The 27273-nt window shown below is 44.9% G+C and overlaps 1 protein-coding gene across 1 annotated transcript in view; it reads right to left on the reverse strand.

The window, feature by feature from the left end:
* Positions 1 to 230: 230 nt before the first annotated feature.
* LGI2 (leucine rich repeat LGI family member 2) overlaps positions 231 to 27273 on the reverse strand; it is a 32178-nt gene continuing 5135 nt past the window's right edge. The window contains exons 4-8 of the mRNA XM_017518414.2: positions 25683 to 25754; positions 20149 to 20220; positions 18964 to 19133; positions 10986 to 11150; positions 231 to 2942 (exon numbers count right to left, since the gene is read on the reverse strand). Coding sequence (XP_017373903.1) covers positions 2125 to 2942; positions 10986 to 11150; positions 18964 to 19133; positions 20149 to 20220; positions 25683 to 25754 — 1297 coding nt within the window. The 3' untranslated portion in view covers positions 231 to 2124. The remainder of the gene's footprint in view (positions 2943 to 10985; positions 11151 to 18963; positions 19134 to 20148; positions 20221 to 25682; positions 25755 to 27273) is intronic.

Raw genomic sequence — 27273 nt, forward strand, 5'->3', positions numbered from 1 at the left:
ACTTTGATCTGACACAGTTGCTGGGGCTGTCTAAATATCTCCTACAGTTTGCCAAGTACGCATTTTTCCACCCAGGTTTGTCTGAGGGGTTCCATGCAACAGAAAGAAGAGCTTGCCATCTTTAGGGCTGGAGGAATGGCAGGGCTTGTCCCCTTTCAGCCTCCAAGGTGGAGACCTGGGCATTTGTAGCCTGTTCAAATAAACCAAGAAGGCAGAAAAAAAAAAAAGAAAAAGCAGAAGAAAGTAATTTGCACTTAAATATGAAAACAAACCACTTTTCTCCTGTTTGCTTGGTATTTTGCAGACGTTTCAAGTAACAACACTACTATGTGTGTGGGTGAGTTCGTTCATTAAAATCTGCGGTTTCTGAGGCTGGAAGCCTCAGCCTACAGTAGTCCCAGAACATACCCAAGAGTGCTGAAGTAACATCAATGCCTCATTCTCTGAGTGCTATTTATTGCCTCCGTCTGCATTGCTTAAAGTCAGGAAACAACAAACACATTCATATTTGTGGCAAAACATCTACCTACTCATGACATGGCAAATAATCATTTTAAAATAACAATACAGTACAATATGATCGTGCTATTTTCATGGCTAGGAGTGAAGTTGTTGGGTTTCTCTCCCAGAGCTACCCCAAAGGCATTCACTTTAGATTCTCTGAAGAGAACCAGCTAACCAGGCAGAATATCCACTAAGAACCTTCCACACAACGGTTCCCCACGAGCTTCCCTATTGTGTGTATCAGAGAGGCCCATTTGGAAATATGCCATCTGGTTTCTTGAGCACAGACTCGGAGTGTGGGATTCAGCTTGGCTGGCTCCAAAGCTGGTCCCTACTGATTAGCCTGAGAGCCCCCAGCCTGCACAGGCTGACTCCACAACCAACACATGGTCTCCTGTGAGCACGTGCGTCCTGGAGCGTTTCCTTTGGTAGAGTGTGGGGAGAGGGAGGAGCATTCCTATCTGAGTGTCTTGGGTTGTGGTTTGGTGTGGGCTGCTCTGGCAGCAGCAACAGCAGCAACTCAACAAAACAGGACTGTTACGGTGGGGAGGAAGGCAGGTGGGCCGGCAGGGAAGTTGGTATTCAATGACTTGAAATATTAAGTCATCCAGAGGGCAAGGACACGCACAAATCAAACGGCCACCTCTAGGTTTCAAAGCATGCCGAGATCTGTGTAAAGTCCCCTTTGACTCCGTAAAATCTCACTTCAAAAATGCTACCAAAGGCTCATCAGATGGAAATAACTGTTTCATCCCTGTAAAGGACAAAATGAAAAGCACCATTCAGTCTTTGGCCTGTGTGCTGGTCACCCACAGACTCAAAGGGCGGGTTCAGAGAAGCAGATGAGCCACGAAGAGCATCACACAAGCTTTACTGCTCCGGCCACCACTAGGGTCAGCTTTGAATGGTAGGAAAGAGGAAAAAACGCCTTTGTCTCGCTCCTGGGCCTACAGCCTGTGCTGGGTCTAGACATGTGACACCAGAATATTTTCTCTGTGGCAGAGGAAGCAATGCCAAACATTAAATTGTTAACATACCCAGGACAAGTATTCATATGAGCCAACAAAATCACCAACATTCTGCTATTAAGGACTCAGGAAGACCGGGCATTACTTTCAAGAAACTGCAATGACTCAAAATAGCACTGCTGAGTGTTACAAGATTTTTAAACTAATAATCAGCAAATCTTTCCAGCTGACTTTTGGCTTTAAGAGTTCTTACCAAAAAGATTACTAAAGTGGAATGAGAGGGGCTCAAAGTTTTTTTTTTTTTTATTTCATCATAAGAGCTGTCCCATCTTATCAATTTTCTCCTTCCTCATTAAAAAGGGAAAGAAAAGCATATTACGTTTCTAGATGGGAAGAGTAAATGCTGTACTCTTTTCTCAGAAATTACAAGCTTTAAGATGTTTTGTTTAAATGGTAGAATGGGCATGTCATGCAGTTAGCCAATAAATGCAATCCCTGATTAAAATGTGAGTTCTAAAAATTTGAAAAAGTCTATTTCAGTGCTTTTTAATTTCAGAGCTCCGAGCCTGACTTTGACTGGTTTGTTGATTTCTCTTGGTCCTCTCTTGCGAGAGCTAATGCTACATGTCTTTTAATTTCACCCACCACACCTTCACAAACTTAAGTCAACAATGATATGTTCAAAAATCTTTGTTTTCCCTTTGAAACTGGATGCAAAAAAGAAATCTCTCCTGTCGGTGGAGACAGCTGTGAAAGATCGAGGCGCCTGCACATAAATCTCCTTAAACTTTTTGAACAACTGCTTCTCTTTATCCCACTGGTATATCTGAGAGAATGTATAGTCACTCCCCAGGGCCAGGTAGTGATTATCTTTAAAAGAAAAGGGCTGCAGGGTCATGGCTCCCCGGGATGGAAGAGCTTGGATCTCCACGAACTGCTTACTGTTCCACCTCATGACCCGGGAGTCCCCGATGAAGCGGGTGAGGGAAAGGTAGAGGGTGTTGTGCATGCGGAAGCTCTTCACGGCCAGTACGTCCTCCATGTTGGGGATGTCACCATGGGGGACAAACTTCTTGGAGCTTTTATTCCACTGGAGGATGATGGGGACCTGAGACCGGCTGGACAAGATGAGATGCGATTTTCCATCGATGTCAACAAACTCCGCATCCGTGTCCCTGAACCACTCGTGCAGAGACTGGTACGAGTAGAATCCTTTGCTGTTCCATTTATAAACTGTGGACAGACCAGCCTTCGAGCTGTCTGCGATGACAAAGAACGTCTCGTCGTCGATCTGAAACAGTTCGATGTCGTTGGGCTTGGAAATGCGAGAGACCTCGATGTCTTGGAATTTGACAAATTTGGTCCAGCTCTCGTCGTATTTGTAAATGTGAGAGCCGCCGAAGAGCTGGGCCACCACCACAAAGACCTGATCATCGATGAGAATGGCCTTGCAGCCCACGATGGACTGACCTGTGCTCCAAAATAAAGGACATGAGATTAGTGCAACACCAGCTAAAAAGGCACCTCCGCTGGTACTCCTGTACACTGCTGCTGGGAGTGTGAAATGGCACAGCCACTGTAGAAAACAGTACAGTGCTTCCTTGAACAATTAAACATGGGATTACCCTATAAGCCAGCAATTCCACTTCTTGGTATATACCCGAAATAATTGACAGCAGTGACTCCAAGAGATTATCTGTACACCTAACGCTATAGACCAAATGTCTGTGCTCTCTCCAAACACATATGATGAAACCTCATCTCCAATGTGATGGTATTTGGAGGTGGGGCCTTTGGGAGGTGATTAGGTCATGGGACCAGAATCCTCAGGAAAGGGATTAGTGCCCTTCCAACTCCCTCTGCCCTTCTACCACATAAAGACACAGCAAAAAGATGGCCAGCTACACACTGGGTTCTTGCCACGCACCAAATCTGCCAGTGTCTTGATCTTGGACTTCTCAGCTCCAGAACTATGAGAAATAAATTTCTGTGTCTTATAAGCCCTCAGTCTATGGTATTCTGTTGCAGCAGCCCAAATAGACTAAGAAACCCATAACGTCATCCTTCACAATAGCCAAAAGATGAATGGATAGATAAAATGTGGCATATACATAAAACAGAATATTATTCAGCCCTAAAAAGGAAGAATATTCTGACATATAGCTACAACATGGAAGGACTTTGAGGGCATTAGGCTAAATAAAATAGCCAGTCACAAAAAGATAAATCCTATATGATTCCACTTATATGAGGTACCTAGAGTTGTCAGATGCATAGAGACAGAAAGTAAAGGAGTGGATTTCAGGGGCTGTGGGATGGGGGAGATGAGGAGTTGGCATTTCATGGCACAGAGTCTCAGTTTTTCAAGGTGAAAAGCATCTGGAGGTTGGTTGTACAACAATGTGAATGTACCTAACACACTGAATAGTATATTAAAAAGTGGCTTAATTAGCCATTTTTTGCTATGTGTATTTTGCCACAATTAAAAAAAAATTTCAATTGTTCAAAAATGTGCTTTCATAAAAATGGCTAAGTGAGGTCATCAGGGCCTCTGGAGTCTTCAGAGGCAGACATGCAATTCAGGAGACTCACTAATGCACCAAAGGAGTTATCGTCATACTTTTGAATAAAGCTACATTAATTAGCTTGATTAGGCATTCCACAATGTAGACATATTTCAAAACAAGATGTTATACACAAACAAATACATATAATTTTTATTTGTCAGTTAAAAAATGTGTATCCTTGAAAAATAAAAAAAGTATTTCCTGACTCCATATGGCAGGAGGCAGTTAAACATGCTTCTTCTCCTGGGGTGGGGTTGGGGGGTAAGGGGTGGTAAAAACGTAAGAGTGAGGTCTCAGAGGCAGGAGAAAAAAAAGATTTCTGAGTGTTCATGAAGATATTTGGACTGTTTTGATTTCCAGAGCTAAAGGAAGCCCAGTGGAGGCAGAAAGAGGGGGGTTAAACCTGATGATACAGGTCAGGTGGCCTAGGGTTCAAAACCCAGCCCTGCACCTTGTAAACTTTCTGACCCTGTGCCAGTTAACCCAATGCTCTGTGCTCCAGTTTCTCATTCGTAAAATGAGATTAAAGATGCTACCAGCTCAGATCTTACACGTGACTGTAATGACGACATGAAGCCATTCATGGCAAGTGTATTTAGCATGGAGCACCGGCACACAGGAGGTGGTGGTTCATTAGTGGCTATCATTATTGAACAACTGAAGCAAATGTCATGATAATCACAAGACCTTGCCCCTTAGTGCTTGCCCATAGTGGGCACTGCATAACTATCTAGAGAAGGAGCAATCGTCTGAATGACCAAGCTCAGGTGTCATAAAACTAAGACTTTACAGAGACAGGACCATTTTCCGTCGTGACTCTCCTCTCTGGCTCACCTCCCACCATCTTTTCTCACCCTGTGCCCAGATGCCCCCCAGACCTCCCCATTCCGGAAGACCAACCACTAAGCAAGGGACCACCTATAAGACTACTGATCCTCCATCTAGATCATTCCATTAAAGGTTATTTCTTTCCTTTAATTTTCTAGGTAATTTGGACCAAGTGAATTTGGCCAGAATCCTAAATTCTACAGATAATTTTATTCCATTTCTACCCTAAGGATTGGCTTTAAGGGCAGACACTGGGTGGTTTTCAGATCCTCTTTCACCATTCTGGCCTTCCTGCAAGGACCTAATCCCTTTTCCTTGTTTAAAACTATTGCACTGTTTTTTCCCTGAGGGTATGTGTGTTAAATGTTGACCAAAGCAAATATTGAAAATAACAAGAGGTAAAACTTAGAAAGCGCGTAGGTGTGACCAGGCACTGCTCTAAGCACTTTACATGCACTTACGTAGTTAATCCTTATAACAACTAAATGAGGCATGCTCTATTCTTATCATCATCATCATCCCCATTTTACAAAGGGTAAAACTGAGGCACAGAGGAGTTAAGTAATTTATAAAAAGTCACACAGCTAGTACATGGTAGAGCCTGAGATTTCAATCCAGGTGGTTTGGCCTCAGTCTATACTCTACCACCCAGGAACCAAAAGTACAGAGAAGAACATACAAACCAGTTGTACTACAAATGTGAAATCACACTTAATAGCTTGATATACTGTTTAATTTTTAATCTATGCACATATCCAAATACTCTTTTTTTAAAAATTGGGACTTATGCTATCCATATATATTTTATTTATTTATTTATTTTTAAATTTTATTTTTTTGAGAACTTCACTCTGTTTCCAGGGTGGAGTACAATGGTGAGATCCCAGCTCACTACAACCTCCCCCTCCCAGGTTCAAGCGATTCTCGTGCCTCAGCCTCCTGGGTAGCTGGGACTACAAGCATGCGCCACCACGCCCAGCTAATTTCTGTATTTTTAGTAGAGAGGGGTTTCACCATGTTGGCCAGGATGGTCTCAATCTCTTGACCTTGTGATCCACCTGCCTCAGCCTCCCAAAGAGCTGGGATTACAATGTGCCCATGTTGTGAACATTGCCTCATGTTGATGATTCTTCAACAATTTGATATGTTTGGCACTACACAGCATGCCATTGCATGGATGCACCATATTTTGTTTAATTAATGCCCTACTGTTGGACATTGCAGTTATTTCTAGCTTTTCCTTATTGTAAAATAACATTTTCTCTAAAATATTGTTAAATAACATGTTTGGATACCATCTGGCAGTGTTCTCCAGTGTAAGAATTGCTGGGGCAAATGTTGGGTACGTTTTTAAGCTTTTGGGTTTTAATTGCCAAACTGCTCTTCAAAGCAGCATTGATTTCCATCCTACCAACACCAATTGAGAGTGCAGGCTCCTCGTCCCCTTCCGGAGCACCCAGCTACGGAGGCCACCACTCTCCAGAAGCATCCTAGAGGTCTGCCTGCCACAGCCAAAAGACCACGTGAAACGGAAGGAATACCTTTCCTGGAGGTGCTCTGTGACACACTGTCCAGGTAGACACTTTTAGGCTATGGAGTTGTCAGTAGCAGACAGAGCATTGTGTGTGTGTGTGTGTGTGTGTGTGTGTGTGTGTGTGTGTGTGAAGAGGGATTATAGGTTGGAACATACTTAGCCTGCAGAAATCAACAGGCGAACAAATAGACCAAACTTGAGAAAGCTGAGATGAGGTGTAGAGAGAACAAGGGGAAGGAGCCTCAGTGTGAAAGTGACCACGGGTTTCTCTCTCCCTTGGGGGCACATGGACAGCTGGAGCCGTCCCTTTTGCAACATAGTCACCAGGGATGCAAAGGAGGAAGTACATGGATTGAGAAAATCCTGCCCTGCCCTTGCCAACTCTAGGACCACCTATGGCCAAACAAGATGTCAAATGAGGTATCCATGGCCCAGGGAGAGAGAATGGTCCACATTTATCTCGTTATTCTTTAAGGCCAGTGGCGCCCAGGGCAGTGTCCTGGCCTACCTATGTGTGCTATAGGGCTTTCCCTCATGCCAGGCTCAATGCCAGCTACCGAGAGACAGCTCCTCTCCTTCCTCCACGGAGCAATCCCCCTTCCTTCTGTAGCACAGCCTCCTACCTCCCTCGGGGCAGTCTGCCAGTCTCTGCATTCCCCCGCTCGTGCAAGTTGTGGAACAGTTTTAATGGAGATCAAAAACGGTAGAGTCTGTGGGGGTGGAAAAGAGGGTTGCCCCTATTTTACCCCCATTAGGTCATTATTGTATTGGCCAGACATGTTGGCTAGCACCTGTAATCCCAACACTTTGGGAGGCCAAAGAGGGTGGATCACCTGAGGTCAAGAGTTCAAGACCAGCCTGGCCAACATGGTGAAACCCCACCTCTACTAAAAATACAAAAATTATCTAGGCGTGGTGGTGCATGCCTGTAGCACCAGCTACTCGGGAGGATGAGGCAGGAAAATCACTTGAATCTGGCAGGTGGAGGTTGCAGTGAGCTGAGATGGCAACACTGCACTTCAGCCTGGGCAACAAGAGTGAGACTCTGTCAAAAAAAAAAAAAATCCTTATAGTATTTCCCTAAGTCCAATACTATGCTGATTCCATTTTACAGATGAAATGGAAATTCCTCAAATCCTCACTTTACAGATGAAAGGGGCTCATGCCCATTAAATCACTTGGCTACTGCCACCAGCTAGTAAGAGCTGGAGCCGGATGAAAAGCCAGTCTGATGTTGGAACTCATTTCTTGGGCTTGATGGTGAAAACAGGAGCCGGGTGGGCTTCATGTCATGGCCGCCGAGCTGCAGGATGACTCAGACTTGGAGACTGAGAGGCTGAGGAATCCTTGGAAACGAACAAGGTCCAGCAGGGCTCTGGCCCCAAGCACACCCACTCAGATCGCACTGACTTCCTCCCCACCAGCTCTGTGGCCTCCATTGGGTCCGGGCCACCCTCGCTTGCCTGGGTTCCAGATTCTTGCCATAGCCTCTTAGCCAGTCACTGTGTTTCCACCTTTGCCCTCACTCCAAAAGGCTATGTTTGGCCCGGTAGCTGGACACAATCCAGCCTCTGTGCCAGGTACCTGCATCTTCCTGCCTCTGCACAAAAACACTCTGAGGAAAAGCCAAGTCCTTCCTAGTACCTATGAGACTCCGTGTTCTGCCCTTCTGACTTCCGGCTCATCAACTGCAACTCCCCCCTGGCCCATTTTGCTCGTGCCAAACCATCCTCCTGATGTTCTTCAAACAGGAAGGACACTCTCCTGCCTCTCGACCTGTGCACCTGCTTTTCCCTCTGCCTGGAATGCTCTTCCCCCAGCTCTCCATGGTGGGGACCAATCCCTCCGATCCCACAGGTCTTATTCAAGTAGCACCTTCTTGATGAGGCCTCTCCTGGCCACTCTGCCCAAGCCTTCAAATCCTCCCACACACAGTACTCCACATCTTCCTTCTTCACTTCATTTCCCCTCCTTACCACGTTTCTGCCTGATGTGCTTTTTAAATACTACAATTATTTTTGCAATAATTATTACAGTACCAATATCCTTTCTTCTTGTCTCTTTCTCCCATTAGAATGGAAACTCCTGAGGGCACAGTTTTATCTGGTTTATCACTGCGGTGTCCCCAGCACCAGGAATATGCCTGGCTCAGAGTAAGTGTTCAAGAAATCTCTGTGAATGAATGAATGAATTTAAGAACGTCACCAGCTTCAGTATGTGAGAAGGGGAGGTGAAAGACAGCGCTGTCCGACCAAGGTCAACCTGGGAGAAAAAACCAGTGGTGTACAACTATGAGAAACCCCGTGCCCTGCCCTGAATAAACAGTGGGTGACTGAACACACCTGCGTCTTTATCTCATCACTTATAAGGTTGTGAAAAGGATGGCGGCTTTGAGAAGCGCCTACTCTGGGCACTCAGCAAATCCTCACAACATCCATCCGAGGCTCATCTACTCCCCATTTCCCAGATGAGAAAACCAAGCCTCCAAGGCACAGGTACTTGCTAGTCCACGGCAGAGTTGGGAGTACAATCTGTGCTCGTCAGTTTTCAAAACCTGAGCTCTTTCTTGTCTGTACGCCTCCTCTCTCTGGAGAAGAGAGCTTTTGTCCTCTAACATAGGGGCAGGTATAACTTCAAGGGCTGTTGTCAGCTTCCAATGGGATAAACTAGGGCCTGGCACCTCACGGGCTCACAGCCAACATCGGCATTGGAACTCCTTGGCCAAGAGCAAAGCCCAGCCAGGCACAGTGGCTCATGCCTGTAATCCCAGCACTTTGGGAGGCTGAGGAAAGAGGATCCCTTGAGCTCAAGAGTTTGAGGCCAGCCTGGGCATTGTAGTGAGCCCTATATACAACAAAAAAAAAAAAAAAAAAATTAGCTGAGTGCAGTGGTATGTGCCTGTAGTCCTAGCTACTTGGGAGGCTGGGGCAGGAGGATCCCTTGAGCCCAGGAGTTCTAGGATGCGATGAGCCGAGACTGCATCACTGCATTCTGGCCTGGGTGATAGAGTAAGAGTCTATCTCAAAACAAAACAAAACAAAACAAAACAAAACAAAACAAAACAAAAACCACAAACCTTCACTCTGCTCCCATCTCCAACCCTAGAGAGAGGGAGAAAAGGCAGAGAGGCTGGCCATCCTTCCCTCCCCTACCTTCCATGTCAGGACAAAGAGGGAAGCACAAAACCACGTGGACATGGACTCACTGCCCCATCTACCGTGTTCTTGGCTTCCACGGCAGGTTCGCCTGTGCCGCTCTGTGCTGAGTCTGCACTTCCAAGAGGGCTACTCTCCGGAAGGTGAGCTCAGCACTGGGAAGCCAGATGGCCCGACGGTGGCCAACTCATCTGAAACGGCATCCTCGGAGCATCCGATGTACATCCCACACTGAGATACACAGTGAGATAAGGCTCATTAGCAGCGCTCCCTGCCTCCCCGCATCCCCGTACCTGCCGTGAAGCCACTTGGTGCCTGAGAGACTCTTAGGAGCCTCCCAACCCAGAAATTCTACCTGAATATGCTTCTTGCTGCAACTACTCTAAGGCCGCATCAGGAACCTCGAAAGGAAACCCTCTCCTGGGTGATAATTATTGTCAGATTGCACTTTGATAAATGAGAAATCTTTCAAAGATTATTTCAAAAGCGAGTACACAGTCCGTATTTAGTAGCGCTAAGGCAGTGGTATTCCATGATGGCACTGAAAGAAGCATTAACCAATTCATATCCCACATGCCTCATTTAGGGATCCATTTATTCTTATTTTGTATGTATTTTTTTTTTTTTTGGAGATGGTGTCTTGCTCTGCCACTAGGCTGGAGTGCAGTGGCGCGATCTCAGCTCACTACAACTTTCATCTCCCGGATTCAAGTGATTCTCCTGCCTCAGCCTCCTGAGTAGCTGTGACTACCAGCACACACCACCACACCCAGCTAATGTTTGTATTTTTAGGAGAGATGGGGCTTCACTATATGTTGGCCAGGATGGTCTTGATCTCTTGATCTCGTGATCTCGTGATCTGCCCTCCTTGGCCTTTCAAAGTGCTGGGATTATAGACGTGAGCCACTACACCCAGCCTTGTATGTACTTATTAAAAGAAAGCAGTGATCACCAGGACTTAGCAAAGGGCACTAGGAACAAGCTACAGGGTGTGTGTGTGTGTGTGTGTGTGTGTGTGTGTGTTAGCATATTAGTTAACAATCAGCTTAAGGGAAGTCAAAGCAACATTTAGCTGTTACAAAGCTGATGCAGTCTTGGTCTGCCATACAGCTCAGGACAAGGGATTCTCAGTGTGACTTCTCACCACTATTAGGAAACGCCTCCCACCACAGGCGACCCGTCACCCTCTCCCTTTCCAAAATGATCGTCAGTAATAAGCAGCAACACAGCCTGAGGTTTCCACTCTCTCAGTAACTGACCACACCAAGACAAAAACTGGAGAGACCAAGAGGGTAGGCTGCGACGTGCTCCCCAGCTCAACCAAGCTACAAAGCCGAGCTCGCCCTCGATACACAGGGTATTCCTCCTCTCACCGGCTTGCAGCAATGCTGAAATCAGGTCAACACGTCCCATCAAAGCCACAACACACCTGTAATGTTGTCGTAGCTCCGGAAATTCATTTCAATGTGGTCCCACTCCAGCACCATGCAGTTCTCCATGCTGGGCTGCGCGATGGCCACGTACACATCGTTCTTGGAGTTAAACGTATCCACTGAAACCGACTGGTAGGGCAAAGTCTGATGAACGACAAAATCTGGGAACAGGTGTTTAAAAAGAAAAGGGTTCATAAAATCTCTTGCAGGAATGACCAAGCACCATCACCTTTCCATCATCACACTAGTTCTGAAAAGGATGGGGGAGAAGAAGGAGGAGGCCGGAGGGAAGCCGCACAAACATCACAGCGTATTTGACTCTGGAACATTCCAGAAAAAGTTCTGGCTTGCACAGCATTATCAGATGGAATGCACAGCTTCTAGTACAGCTTCCTGTGGAGAAACAGCTTCCCAAGTCTGGCTAAAGGATCTCAAAGTTGTAAACATATTTGGTGAGGCCTGGCATTCAAAGTCAGAAGACGGACGAAACCCCACACAGCAATGTGCTCAAAACCGCTGTACAAATCGCTGTGTGACAGAGGGGTGCTACGGTCCAGTGAGTTTGGAAAACGCTGTACTTCCAGCCCTCTCAGAACAGCCCCTGTAGGGAAGATGTCTGTTTTGTTTGTTTTGTTTGATGTGGTGCTTCTCAAACTTACCTGACCCTGTATCTCCAGTTCTTATAACCCCTAGCTTGAGATTACCCATCGCGAGAAAATGGCACTGCATGTTCAGGATAAATGGTACACTCCCCAAATGGCACACTGAACGTTGGAAACCAAACTAGACCCCCTGCTCCGGTCTCAGGGGTTTATAAAGTCCACTGTGGAGGGTAGTTAACCTAGGTCTGCTTACTGGTTACTGGTTACTGGAAAGTTGCCGGTAAATGCAGTGGTAACAGCTGTGCAGCACTCTGCAGCTCCGCAAGAGATTACAACAGACCTATTGCGTCTGAAGCAATACCAAGCCCCTCCTATTTTATCACGCATGCCACGCTTGCATTTAGTGTTAAGTCAGAACTCTTCATCCACGTTGCTCTCCTGAGCTGCAACTGACTCACTATTAAATCTTGGTAGGGAATGGAGAATTTCCAAGAAACAGAGTGAGCATGGCCTCTGGAAGCATGTGGGGTAACTAGAGAAATCCAGCGAAAAAAGAGCCTCTACAAAAAGTGCACGCACACGTAAATAAAGTTTAAGAAATAAAGTTTACGTTTTTTTTGAGACAGAGTCCACCTCTGTCTCCCAGGAAGAAATAAAGTTTACATTTTTTTTTGAGACAGAGTCCACCTCTGTCTCCCAGGCTGGAGTGCAATGGCGCAGTCTCGGCTCATCGCAACCTCCATGTCCTGGGTTCAAGCGATTCCCCTGCCTCAGCCTCCCGAGTAGCTGGGATCACAGGCACGCACCACCACACCGGCTAATTTTGTATTTTTAGTAGAGACAGGGTTTCTCCTTGTTGCTCAGGCTGGTCTCAAACTCCCAACCTTGGTGATCTGCCCACCTCGGCCTCCCAAAGTGCTGGGATTACAGGCGTGAGTCACTGCACCGGGCCTGGTTTAAGTTATTTCTTTGGCCAGAGGTGCTTCAGTGTGCACTGCTTCTTGGTAGTTTAAACACACCCACAGTAAAACATGGCGTCATGGTAGACGCCTGACTAAGGAAAGTCACTTTTATGAGGAAATCCTGACTCTGCCCGTCTCCACTCTGCCTAGTCCTTATCCTGTTCCACTCAAGTCTCTGAAAAGCCTCCCCTGACAAGTCCAATCCACGGGACACTTTTCTGACTCCCTGGATTCATAAGTAGGCACTATTGCTTAAATCTTATTATTCATGATGACGCCAGATAATAACATTAGAGTCCGGTCGGGAGATACTACAGGGATCTGAGATCCTCGAGCCATTTTCCAGAGCCCAGAGAGGGTGAGCGTCTGGCTATGGCCAGGCAGCCAGCATGACGTGTCTCGCAGACCAAGGGCTCCCTGAGGCAGGGCCTGGATCCCACACTTTCCAAGCCTCCCACAGCTCAAGCGCGTGACAGCCTCTCAGGAGGCAACCACTGATTTGGAAGCCTCATCAAAGAGGCTTCCAAATGAGAATGTCATTGAGAGTGAGAATGTCAACTGAGTCAAATGAGAATGTCAACGAAGGGCCCCTCAGTAGTGAGTACAGGGGATAGTGCAAGAGGAGCAGAGGCAGGAGAGGGTTAAGAGGGGCTGAGCACGTGTCAAAAGGGAAGTGTGGAAGAGAAATGGGAAGAGCAGGTGACAGTCAGGTGGCAGGACAACAGGGTGGGGTTGAGGGCAGGAGGGCAGCAGGGGGCCCAGGAGTGAGCCCCGTGCCTGGAGGCCGACAGCTGAGGCCACTTCCCCACACTTGAGACCCCGGGATGGTCACCTCTCCTCTCAAGGGCTCAGTTTATGTATTCACTCTATGAAGGCAGTGACACTTACTTCCCAAGCTTGACAGCAAGGACAGATCAGATAATGGTGGAAATGCCAAATGCCCACCTCAGGGCTCAGCACATTATAAAGATGGAACTGAGGCTGAGTGCAGCGGCTCATGCCTGTAATCCCAGCACTTTCAGAGGTTGAGGCGGGTGGATCACTTGAGAGCAGGAGTTCAAGACCAGCCTGGCCAACATGGTGAGACGCCATCTCTACTAAAAATACAAAAATTAGCCGAATGTGGTAACAGGCACCTGTAATCCCAGCTACTCCAGAGGCTGAGGCAGGAGACTCACTTGAAGCCAGAAGATGGAGATTGCAGTGAGCTGAGGTCACGCCACTGCATTACAGCCTGGGTGACAGAGTAAGACTCTGTCTTAAAAAAAAAAAAAAAAAAAAAAAAAAAAAAAGATGGAACTGAGGTCCGAGAAAGGACTGTTCACCTCCTCTGTCCTAGCTACCAATGGGCCTTTCAGGAAGTGGCTGTTTTAATGGCATCTAAGATAAGATGCAGGAGCTGAGCCACCACCTTCCTGGGCAAATGACTTAACCTCTCTCTGCCTTAGTTTCTGCATTGTTTATTATGGTTCCTACTCAGCTTAGCACAAAGTGAGTGCTCAACACGTGTTACCTTTTAGAGGTGCCCCTCCCTTCACTCTGGGGGCAGAGTAGTTTGGCTAAACCAGTGTGAGTGGCCTGGCCTTCTTCTCAGCCCACTTTAAAGACTACAGGGGAGGGAACGGAGGCTGAGTGGTGCACGCCGATGTGGAAAAAGGGAGGAGAAAGGAAGAGGCTGCCTCTGCCACCCAACAGGCAGGAGGTGACAGAGGAGAGTGTGGACAAGTGACTCTCGTGGACAGGGAACCTTCTCATCCCCAAGTCAAGAGCAGAACATCCTGGGGAAGGGCTGGGGCTGGGAGATAAGACACACTGGGCTTCCGATTCTTGCCCTGCCACTTTTAGCTATGTGATCTTTGGCAAGACAATTGAGCCTCAGGTTCTTCCTTCATCTGTAAAAGGAGGGTGATGTCTATTTCCTAAGCTTGCCGTAAGGACTAAATGCAAGAGTACATGTAAGTACGTACCGCAGTGCTAGGGTGATCACTGCATTGTTCATGTATGCAACAATGATAGTATTCAGTTGCCTGCTTGAGGACTTAGCAAAGAGTCACAGCCCCCCTTGATCCCCCCACCACCAAAATAACAGTTGCTTGGTCAAAGATAAATAAACAGAAAACAGTCACATTGTGTTCACTCCTGTTGGCACTGGCAGAACCAGCGTAGAAGCCAGAAAGCGCGTGTTCACTGCACAAGGCTCTGCTGGTTTGTGTTCCCGTGTAGACAGAGGAAGGGGAGATGGTGGCAGTCATCACGTGCTCCCTTTTCTGGGGATATAAAGGACTTGGAGAGCACAACTGCGTTCTTTTAATTACAACCAAGACGGCTATAAGCTCCTCTCCTACATCTCCAGCTGCATTCGACTCATCCGAGTCTGCCAAAAGTTCTAAGCACTCCCGCGACGCCCGTAACTCACTCATCTCCTCCTTCCCGTTCGCCTCCCTGCTGCCCTCTGCATTCTCAGAAACACGAGCATTCGCTTAAAAAGGCAGGCTGTTTAAAGCGTAGACTAGAAAGTTTCTGTTTTTATTGAAGAATCCCAGGATGAAAAAGAGCTGTCACAGCGGAGAGCATTTTACAAATCTAGCCTTTCATGGCCCTATTTTAATCTATTTTTCCCATATAGTGGTTTCATAGTATTTTCTATATACTGACTATCTTGCATATTACAGATTGTTATATCATTTGAATTACAAATCTAACTCTTTTTTTTTTCTTTGAGACGGAGTTTCGCCCTTGTTACCCAACCTGGAGTGCAATGGCGCGATCTCGGCTCACTGCAACCTCCACCTCCTGGGTTCAGGTAATTCTCCTGCCTCAGCCTCCTGAGTAGGTGGGATTACAGGCACGCGCCACCATGCCCAGCTAATTTTTTTTTGTATTTTTAGTAGAGGCAGGGTTTCACCATGTTGACCAGGATGGTCTCGATCTCTTGACCTCGTGATCCACCCGCCTCGGCCTCCCAAAGTGCTGGGATTACAGGCTTGAGCCACCGCGCCTGGCCTACAAATCTAACTCTTAATAGAAGAACCCACTCCCCACCCCCCAAAAAAAGGAGAAGGAAGAAGAGGAAGAGAAGGAAAAAAGAAGAATGGGGCCAGGCAAGATAGCCAAGATAGCTTGTGCCTGTAATCCTGGCAGTGTGGGAGGCTGAGGTAGGAGGACTGCTTGAGGCCAGGAGTTTGAGACCAGCCTAGCTAACATACCAAGACTTTCCCTTTACTAAAAATTGAAAAAATTAATGGGGCGCGGTGGTGCATGCCTGTAGTCCCAGCCACTCTGGAGGTTGAGGTGGAAGGATCGATGGAGCCCAGGAGGCTGAGGTTGCAGTGAGCTATGACTGTGCCACTGCACTCTTGCCTGAATGACAAGAGGAAGACCTTGTCTCAAAACAAAAAAAAAAAAGAGAGAGAGAGAGAGAATGTAAAGAAAATGATTGATGCATATACGTTCGTGGGTATCAGAGAAGAGGATCAGAGGAATTTAAATACCTTCTCCCACCCCACCTAAATTTACTTGTCACAAACAGCAAAAGCACGTTCTTGTGGAAAGATCTCAGAAATACACATATTGATATGACATCAGTTTACTAGTGTTAAAATATTAATGGCATTCTGCAAAAAGAGCTGCCACTTCCATTCACACTGGATTAAGTTCATGATGTCAGTGGGACTCTCACAATTTAGGCCTTTCTCCCAGTGGAATCAACAGATTTTTACATAGCTATTTATAGCACTTGCAGAAAATAAATTATACATGATGCAGATCCTACCGGGAGAGAAACTGCACATTAATGCATTATTTCTCCTTGCATTTTCATCAGCCCTGAAAAGGGGAAGCTAACAGGACAATTAGGATGCAAAATTCACTTCCTCTGAGGAATTCAGTGAATTACTCACCTAACACAGGGAATCATTGGTAGGTAACAGGGACTTTTGAGGTGGTTAAAAATAGACTTGAAGGGGAGGGTTACAAAAGAGACTATTAATCTAAAGACCTGAAACAGCCCAATGGTGGCTCTGTGGTGCAAATTAAATCCCTTGGCCAAGGAACAGAATGGTAACAGGGCCTTCCTCTCTCTGGGAAAAAATAGAGTGAGACACAAGAAAACTTACCCCTTTTCTGAAAATCTGAGTTGAAAGGAAAACAACCATACTAGAAAATGTGCTTCTTTCCAAACCTTTAGCAAGAATACGGTAACTGTACCATAAACTTTCAAATCTGGCCTTCCGTTTTCCATCCATCCTCATTCATTCCCCCCTCCACCCCATGCCCCCATTTAGCTTTTAATGAAGACACAGAAGCTGATGGAAGAAACTCTCAGCAAGAGTCTCATCTGTTCATGAGTCTTAAAGGGATAAAACCATGGCAAAGACAGAATCATCATGTCCCTCTCAACAGAAAGCCTTGTGCTGACTTTGTAAATTTTAGTAGAAAGCTTGCTCATGAAGACAAATACTGCATACGACAGAGAAGGCCCTCAAACGTGTTAAGGCCTCTCTTGCGGCTCCGTGGACTCTGGGATGAGAACAGGTTACCTTAGTTCCAAGCTACTTCCATTCCAATAACAATTCTCAGAGCCTAGATCATTTTTATAACCATCCCCAGGGCCCTAAATTCAGACAATATATTTTCTTGTAGAAATTATATTCTATTCCCACGGCCCTCTAGACCATTACTTTTATCAGAGATTGGCAAAGTTTCCACACGCTGTGGCCAGGTGTGAAGAGAACAATGGAAAATCTGCAAATTTCACCTTGGCATTTCTAGAACTCTTCAGAAAAAAAAAATAGAGAAAAGGTAGAGAGAAGTCTCAGTGAGCTCTGGTTTAGCTGTGGTTTAATTAAATTTAATTCAATTTAGCATTTAATACCAGAGTCTTGAATGCCACCTTTTGGTGCAAATGTTATTGACTACAACCTCTGATTTATTGCCCTGGCTCTAAAATACAATAAATTAACCTCCTAGTGGCCTCTGCTGACTATGGGGCACCTGCCAATTACACAGCTGAATAAGCCCCTATTCGATGATAAAAGAAAATGTCATTTCCGTGGGATTTCAGGTTGTTTATCAGAAAAGAACAGAACTTGTAGGCTCCCTTATTTACAAACAAAGATACCTAGAAATGATTTTTACTTTGTGGGTTTTTGCTTATTTGTTGGAAGGTGGTAGCGGGACTGGCCTAAATGGGATATTTTGTTCTTTGAGTTTTGGTGTCTTTTGAGTTTCTGTAACTATTTTCTGTTTCAATTCCTGCTGCTTCTCCTGACATGACTTGAGGCTTTGTAGATATCAGCTCTCAGCCTGAATGTGTATTTTTATAAATCAGGTAAGCAGGTTTCATACAGTGGCCTGATCCTCTCTCTGGCTTTAGAAGCTGTAAAAAACCCACCTAAGCCTTTCCGGTGGAGAGACTCACCAATACCATGGGCCTCACGTTGTGACAGTGGAGGCAGTTAGTGTTTTAATTTTATCTTATAACCTGAAAAATGTATAAACTGAAAGCTTGTGTCAGGCCCTGGAAAACAAAATAAAACTTTCTTTATGTTTTTCCATCAATATGGGTTGTTTTCCTTTGATAACTAATTGTTAACTTTTATTTTCTATTTTGCCATTGGTTATAATTTACCTAGTTATCTCTTCTTATATGGGACTCTGAAAGTCATTCATAAGTTTAAAAGTCTGGTGTTTGCTGGGCGCGGTGGCTCACGCCTGTAATTCCAGCACTTTGGGAGGCCGAGGTGGGCGGACCACCTGGGGTCAGGAGTTTGAGACCAGCCTGGCTAACATGGCGAAACCCCGTCTCTACTAAAAATACAAAAATTTTCTGGGCATAGTGGCAGGTGCCTATAACCCCAGCTACTTGGGAGGCTGAGGCAAGAGAATTGCTTGAACCCAAGAGGCAGAGGCTGCAGTGAGCCGAGATCATGCCATTGCACTCTAGCCTGGGCAACAAGAATGAAACTCCATCTCAAAAAATAAAAGTGTAACAGTCTGGTATTTGTTAGTTAAATGTCCAGTGACCTTCATCTTACTAAAGCAAGAGAACAGTCTCAACTGAGTAACTTAGGCCTCTCTGTGCTGGCCTCCTATGAAACCTAGGTTGATTTGACAACATTCTCATGCCAAACCCACGAGTTCATACTTTGACTTAAGAAAATGAAACCCTTAGAGAAATTTGAATTTTGTAAAGAAGCACAGTTGAAGCCAGGGCAGTTAACAAAAAGTTCTTCCTAACTTTTGAGATATTTTCCTTACCGCGTTGATTCATTTCTTTAGAATGCTTAAAATTTCTCTAAAACAATTTTGATAAACAATTCTATATTCACTTTCCCTACCTTCCGTTAACAGTCTAAAAGAAAGACGAGGAGATTATTTGAAATATCCATGTCTGCTGAGGTTCTGAATACCTGTAGTTGTGCATTCATAGTCAAAGCTGGTCACATCATTGAGCTTCTTTTCCTGATACTCTGGCGGACCAATACACAGCACATCGGAAACGGTGGAATTTGTCATCTTCAACCACAGGTACAGCCACTTGGCTTTGCAGTCACATTCAAATTTATTACCCCTTAAATCTCTAAAAATCAAAACAAAACACAAACACATACACAGAGAAATAGACGTGTCTGACGTGTAACACCTAACTCCAGAATTATTAACATTGTGATATATTTAAGGCCCCCTAAAAATGAAGTTTAAAAAATTTTGTATTTAATGCCTCCTGTTTCTCATATCTATCATTGACATTATTGAATGCTCCTTAGCACTGGAGATTTAACTGCATAATGTCCAGAGAGCTCTCAGCGAGGACATATCATCATCTCTCCAGATGCTCTTGAAGCTGTCTCCACACCATGCTGGAAATGGGAGACAGATGACAGAAGAACATCCCCCAACAAAGGTTCTCATAAACATAAAGATGTTGTAAAAAGACGGGTTTCACAAACACAATCGAAACTTCAGGCTCTTGTTAAAACTATGCCCTGTAGGCCAGGCATGGCGGCTCACGCCTGTAACCCCAGCACTTTGGGAGGCCAAGGCGGGCAAATCACCTGAGGTTAAGAGTTCAAGACCAGCCTGGCAAACATGGCGAAACCCCGTCTCTACTAAAAATACAAAAATCAGCTGGGCATAATGGCAGGTGCTTGTAATCCTAGCTACTCAGGAGGATGAGGCAGGAGAATCGCTTGAACCCGGGAGGCAGAGGTTGCACTTAGCCAAGATCAGGCCACTGCACTCCACCTGGGCTACACAGCGAGACTTGGTCTGAAAAAACAAACAAACAAACAAAAAAACACTACATCCAGTAAGAAACAACAAACGCTAGAAGATAAAGCAGGTGAATGCACTATCTCAGGGAGGGGACCTCCCACCCAGGAGTGATTTACCACTGGCCTCATGAGCATTAAGCATAAAATGGCAAAATCCAACACAACTCAAACTGTATGCTGTTTCCCAGGATGCACTACTTTATTATAGATTTTTAGCCACAGCATAAAATAAACACATAAAAGGAAGGCGAGAGGGGATTGAAAGACATGATTAACTGGGGCACAATGACAGGCACACATAAACTTAATTCCATTACTTACAGTTCAATCAGAGAGTCTAAATCACTGAAGACATCCCTTGGTAGTGCTTTTATGTGGTTATTGGCCAGAGAGCTAGAACAAGAAAGTCACATTGCAATGTGGTTATTACCTCACAATCTGTCACTCTCAATTTCCTTCCAGTAAAGCTATTGACTTAAAGTGCAGCTTTGCTCATCAATATTGAGATAGAGAAATGAGCTTAGTTATGCAAAGATAACATCAGAGATGCTGGATTCTACTTTTTTTTTAAAATACAAAAAGCACTTTTTAAGCTCTTTATGTATATTTGCTCAACCTCAGATGGCTTCCCATGTTTCTTGGAATCAAAGCCAAAGTTCCTTCGGTGGCGAAAGACCTTTATTGCCTGATTACCTGCATTCTTGCTCACCTAGGAGACCACATCTCATCGGTCTCCAACGCCTCAGTGGATCTCTGATCCAGCCACACTGGCCTCCTTGCTATTCCTCCAATGGGTGAGGCATGCTCCTACCTCCAGGCCTCTGAACTTGGTCATCCACCTGGAAGGCTCTTCCCCCAGATATCCATTTAGCATTCCATTGCCTCCTTTGGGTCTGTCCTCAAGTATCATCACCTTTCCAGGCCTCTGCACATCTCCCTTCCCTGCACTGCCATCAGTTGGCACGCTACATATTTTAATTATCTATTTGTTTACTGGCTGTGTATCCTCCCTCTACATAAGTCACATGAGGACAGAGGTTACTGTCTGTCTGTCCACTGCTGTATCTCCAGTTCCTAGAACAGTGCCTGGCACACAGCAGGCACTCGGTATATGGCAGTCTTGTCCCAAGAAGTTCCATAGTGGTTTATCTAAGTGAATGCTATTACTTGTGACTCTAAGAAAGGACTCAGTAAACACCCCTTTACTTAAAGACAGTCAGCTCAACCTTTAAGAATAACATAATAAAACCTCAGTGAATCAGAATGTGTAGCGAATGATTGACTATGATCAATTTCATTTTCACATTAATGAAGGTTGACCCGAAACCATTTTGCATTTTTGTTCTTAGTGTTGAAGATCATTCTAAGATGTCCTAGTCCATTTCCCCACCTCCAGGAAATAGACTAGAATGCACAGCATCCACTCTTTCTCTGATGATTCAGGATTTTGCAGTGCCCTGTCATCATCCTGTTAAGATGAATGTCCATGGTGCAGGGCTGTTGATGTAGAAAGACGCTGAGTGTTGAAGTGATGTACATCGAGTCTGTGATTTCCCCAGGCGCTGCACTCTAATGTGAGTCAGCCAAGAAGCCGATGCCTACTTTTGTTTTCTTTTACACATATGAATGCCAGCAGCAAAACATATAAATGATAAGCATGTAAGCAATTCAGCACCAATCTATTTAAGATATATCTGAAATGCATCTTTTGTATCATCCTAACGACCCATCCCAGAAAGATGAATTAAAGAAATGGGTATTCCTACCTAGAGCCGGTTAGCTGAGCAGAGTAGAAAGCTTGGATCCCAAACACTCTTCCTTCAAGACATCAACTGGATATGGGAAGAGCCATAGTTTCTGAATTGTGCCCCTTTCTATCTAGGTAACCACAAATGAATTTAAATAAAATTTCGTGTACTCTTTTACCTCTCTTTTCTAAATGATGTATTTGTTTATTTTTAACTGTGTTGGAAAATAGGCTGAATATGTCATCAGACTGAAGCGACACTGAAAGGTCTGTTGGAAATTTTTAAAAGGGAGTATTTGTTTTGATTTTTTTTTCCTGGTTGATGGTTACATTTTCTGGAAAGTAAAGTACAAAAATGTTTTAGCTAATTAACATTGTTAGCTAAAAACTGCAGCTAATTGAAAGTTATTCTATTGAAATGCTAAGTATACATGGAATGATCAAAGCCAAAAAAAAAAAAAAAAAAAAGTGTTTAGCAATGTTCCAAGTGTTCAATTTAGATTTCAGAAAGCAGAATTATTCAGATGGGTTACTCACCCCACTCACACTAAGTGCTTAACACCTGCCTTTCCACTTCATTTTGCCTACAAATCATGGCACTTAACTTTATTTCTAAAACTATTTAACAGCTCCATGTCCCTTGGGCTTCACGGAACTGCTGGAAACAAATGTTCTAGATTTTAGTTACAGATTGGCAGAGCTCCTTCAACGCTTTGAAACCTGATCTGCGTCTCTTTTCCTAGGCATGTGAGTCTGTAAGCATAAAAGATAAAAATCAGCTGCTTAACTGAATTAAGCAAATTCCAAGTAGGAACTTTTATAAGCACAGGAGTGAACATTAGAGACTTGGTATCTTCTCTTAGCTTAGAGGTTTTTAAAAAAAGGAGGGAGCTGAACTGGTTCATTCTTTAAACAATATATTAAATACCTGAATTACTAAATACATCTCCAACCTAGAAGAGTCAACTTTAAAAGTTGCCTGACAGCTGGGTGCGGTGGCTTATGCCTGTAATCCCAGCACTTTGGGAGGCCAAGACAGGTGAATCATGAGGTCAGGAGATCAAGATCATCCTGGCTAATACGGTGAAACCCCATCTTTACTAAAAATACAAAAAATTAGCCAGGCATGGTGGCACACACCTGTAGTCCCAGCTACTTGGGAGGCTAAGGCAAGAGAATCGCTTGAACCCAGGAGGCAGAGATTGCAGTGAGCTGAGATCACACCACTGCACTCCAGCCTGGGTGACAGAGCAAGACTCCATCACAAAAAAAAAAAAAAAAAAAATCTCGCCTGACTTGCCCAGAAGTAGAGCACATATGGAAAATCCAACTCCATTAAGAAGCCATCCATCAATTAGCAAATCAGAAAGTACGTCCTGCTGGCTGAGCCTGGCGCTAGGCACTGGGGAAGAACAGAGCTAAGGGAGGATCACTGAAAGTCCTGCCTTCCTGGAGCTTCCAACATGCTGGGAGATAAAACCAGCAGCCAGGCTGCAGCAGCAGCCAGTATGGCCATCGTAGACAGTAAAGTGCTGGTTGCGTGAAGCCAATGGCAGGAGTGAAGAGGCAGATGGAGACGTCTTAACGAGGGAGGTTGAACTTAATCTGGACTTTGAAAGAAAAGAGATTCCAAGAGACGACGGGCAGGAGAAACAGCATCCCAGGCAAGGGAGAGCATGTGAGGAAAAGCGGTGGACAAGGTAGGTGAGCATGGGGGAGCACTGAGAGCTTGACGTTCTGAGGACACTCAGAGAGATGAAGTTAGAGAGCTGAGAAGAGGCTTGACTTGTGGGCTTGACTGCAGGGTCGTCCTACTCACTGAGATGAGCTGGTTCTTCCCTAACGCATTTGTGCTCTCTGGGCCCCAGGGCAGGAATCCCTCACTCCCTGTGTTTGTGTTCTCTGTGCATACCACAGAAAAGGAGGTGCCTCTTGCACACACGTACACATGAAAGAAATGCATAAGCATGCACACATGAACACAGCTATGTACACTCATGTATGTAAGTCCATGCATCCAAGGACACTTTGTACACCTGCACGAAGACATGCAAATGTCTGTACATGATACCTGCTTGCTCACACTCTGCTGCTGATGGAAGAACCGTAGCCATGTGAGCAAATGAAAGTTGTCATCTGGGCTAACTCAGCCCCTCACACGGGATTTGCTTTAGGTTTATAATCTGCCCAGAGCTTTTGCTCAAATACAAAGCCTCCAATTCCTGACTTCTGGGAACCAGATTCATCTGGCCACAGCTGTTCCTCTTCAGACACCCACAGCTGTCTTCTTAGCAGACCCTGTCTGGCCACCCAAACTGCTACTGTCAAAGATACTTGATGGACCATGAAGGAAATGGGGACTTCTTAATGCGTGGAGGGAAGGAATGATGTGATGATGACGCCGGCTGTGCCTTGAGCGTTTACCATGAATAATGGGCCAGATGCTTCGCAAGCAAGCATTAACCCTTTATGTACAGCAATCCCATGGAATCAGTATAGTTATTACTATTTTAATAGAAGGACATTAAGTCTCAGCAGAGTTAAGCAATATTAATAAATCATGGCCTTGAGATTTGAACCCGAGCCTATACAACACCAAGCGCACGACTGTAGCCTCTACAGGAATCTGGGGATTTGACACTTAGCTTGAATCTGAAAAACAATCAAGGCTTTTTTAGGAAGAAATGAAGACCTCGGACATTCTCCAGTACCAACTATGCTGACACGGATGTTTGGGCCTCCCACGTCTGTTCCCTCCTTACCCCATAAGCTTTAACTCAGGCAGAGTGTCTGCTTGTGGGCATTCCAGAACCAAGCGCTTGCTAGGCCTATGGACAGACCCCTTTGCAAATATCAAGGCTTGATGTGAATGGTTACCCCATTAGATGACTATGTCCACACTGTACCAGTCATGGTTACACACGCTGAAGGTACTACCATCCCTGCCCGACACTTCCCGTCGAAATCCTCCAAGTTTCCCCACTATCCTTATGGCAGGCAGGCTGACTACGGAGAGGAGACATGTTCTCTTACTCAAACGCAGAATATCCATCACGCAAAAGGGACCTGGTTCCTGGCTAACGAATTACTCCTATCAAGGCAATGAGTATTTTTATATTTTCATAAACACAGCCACTATTTTTTCTAGTTTTGTAAATTTTATCAATTTTCTAAGTGCGTATACTTGCTTCATTCTGATAAGTCAATTTCAAATCGATTTGTTTAATTTTATCTCCAGAAAGCTCTTACAGAACCAGAGAGCTTAGCTGAAACCACAAATTAACCCAACATAAAAAAAAAAAAGTGATTTGCATTCAAATGAGAAGAGCCATGAAAATGTCTCTATTCCACTTTGTCCTAATTCTCATCCAACATTCCACTTAGTCATCTAAGCCTAGATTCCAAAATCTGTAAAATGGGAACTCACAGATTATTATGAAAGCTAAAGAAGAGAAGGCTCACTAAGCACCCAGCCCTGTGCCTGGTGCCAAGCAGGTATAAGACTCACATTAATTTCCTTCCTGACTGGGTGCGGTGGCTCATGCCTGTAATCCCAGCACTTTGGGAAGCCGAGGCAGGTGGATCACTTCAGATCAGGAGTTCGAGACCAGCCTGACCAACATAGTGAGACCCCCATCTCTAATAAAAATACAAAAATTAGCTGGGCGTGGTAGCAGGCATCTGTAATCCCAGCTACTCGGGAGGCTGAGGCATAAAAATGTCTTGAACCCAGGAGGTGGAGGCTACAGTGAGCTGAGATCGTGCCATTGCACTTTAGCCTGGGATAAAAAAAAATCGTGGCTTTCCCATCTCCTCCATCAAGTGACACAAGCCCCTCACACCCCAGGTTGCTCCTTAATTCACACACAGTCATGTGGTCTATCACTGCAATTCAGGTTGCTAGAGATGACAATAAAGACAAGTATGTGAGTAGTCACAATGAGCCAGTGTCTGATTGACAACATAGAAACTTCTGGGGTAATCTAGAAATTCGTTTCCTTCAAGGACTATTACAATATGGAAATAACAGTCAAGAAACAGGGAGGCCCCAGGAAATGAATCTTACTCCACACGTTAAAAGACTTACAATACTTTTCATAAGACTTACAGGTGAGTCAGGTCACGGAGGCCACGAAAGGCGTTTCTTGAAATCGTTTCTATTTTGTTCCCTTCAATGAACCTAAGAGGAAAAGTTGTATAATTAGAATGATTTTTTTCTCCTTAGTATCTCTTTAAAAACTGTATCAGTAAGATTTCAGAATAAAATCTAAAAGCATTCCTGGATTATAAGGATTTATCTCTGAAGGCTAGGTCAGCTACACCAAATTCCACACGGTAGCAGGGCGTGTGCAAAAAGGCATGCACGTGAGTGTGTGGTGTGCACTCCTTCCAGAGCGGCGTGGAAGTCTTCAAATTCTGAGCTGGCAACATGGGTAAAAACATCTTGGGGGTGCTGGGTGCGGTGGCTCACACCTGTAATCCTAACACTTTGGGAGGCTAAGCAGGCGGATTGCCTGAGCTCAGGAGTTCGAGACCAGCCTGGGCAACATGGTGAAACCCCATGCCTACTTAAAATACAAAAATTAGTCAGGCGTGGTGGCATGTGCCTGTAGACCCAGCTATTCTGGAGGCTGAGGCAGGAGAGTCACTTGAACCCGGGAGATGGAAGTAGCAGTCAGCCAAGATCGTGCCAGTGCACTCGAGCCTGGGCAACAGAGCAAGACACCATCTCAAAAAAAAAAAAAAAATCTTGGAGGGAAATAAAGAAGAAAACAGTATACAAAGGCAAGAATGTCTCATATCCCTGCAAGACTGGAGTGCTTCCAGACATTTTCCGCATTGCACGGTGTCTGGCTATTCGTACTTCTGTTAGTAGCACTGTCCCTTGAGAGGGTTCCTTGTTTTCCATCTCCTTATTAAAGTTCTTTGCAGAGGGAGAGTTCCATCAAGCTTGGTTTTCAGCAACTTTGAGTTTATATTGTGCCCTACGTCATCTAATCACCAAACAAATGGGTGACAAGGCAGGGAAAAGCCCAAGCTCTTTAAGCCACAAGGAAGTAGGAAGGATAATGAAGTTGAGTAGAGACGATACTTCTTTCTCTGTACTAAAGCTCCATCGGGCTTGCACATGGGATCTTGCAGTAATAGCACTGGCCATGCTTTAAGGTCTTTGTGGGAAAGAACGGATGTGACTTCACTATGACTATTCTCTAGGCCCAGGGAGAACTAAATTTTAGTTGATAGCAACACATGAAATCAAGTGTAAGAGGGTCTTGGATGAGATGCTCCGTGAGTGGGGCTTTGTAACACAACACCATCAATGAATTAGTTCTTGATTCCTGCAACGAGAGCTCACTGATGGTTTTTAAAAGTGAGGTGTCTCTTCAGTAATAGACTTCAGCATAAACTGATGAGCTAACTTCCTCTCCAATAACCGTGACCATAAGATGAACTCCCTGTAAGAGAAAACTCATAGCTTTACAACCACGACCTCCATTGGCTATGTATGGGTTTTCACAGACCCTAGCCAGATTTAGCATTGCAGTTGTGCAACACTTTCTATACTACGTATACCATCACATCAGAGTATTATGAGAATACACATATTATGTATACTCTAGAAAAAAAATTCCTCAGGGACATCTTTCCTCAGGACACAAAGTCAGCAGAGACCTTTCTTATACCTGAGATGTGTCTAG

Source organism: Cebus imitator, unplaced genomic scaffold (genome assembly GCF_001604975.1).
Source record: "Cebus imitator isolate Cc_AM_T3 unplaced genomic scaffold, Cebus_imitator-1.0 Scaffold679, whole genome shotgun sequence".
Classification (NCBI taxonomy): domain Eukaryota; kingdom Metazoa; phylum Chordata; class Mammalia; order Primates; family Cebidae; genus Cebus; species Cebus imitator.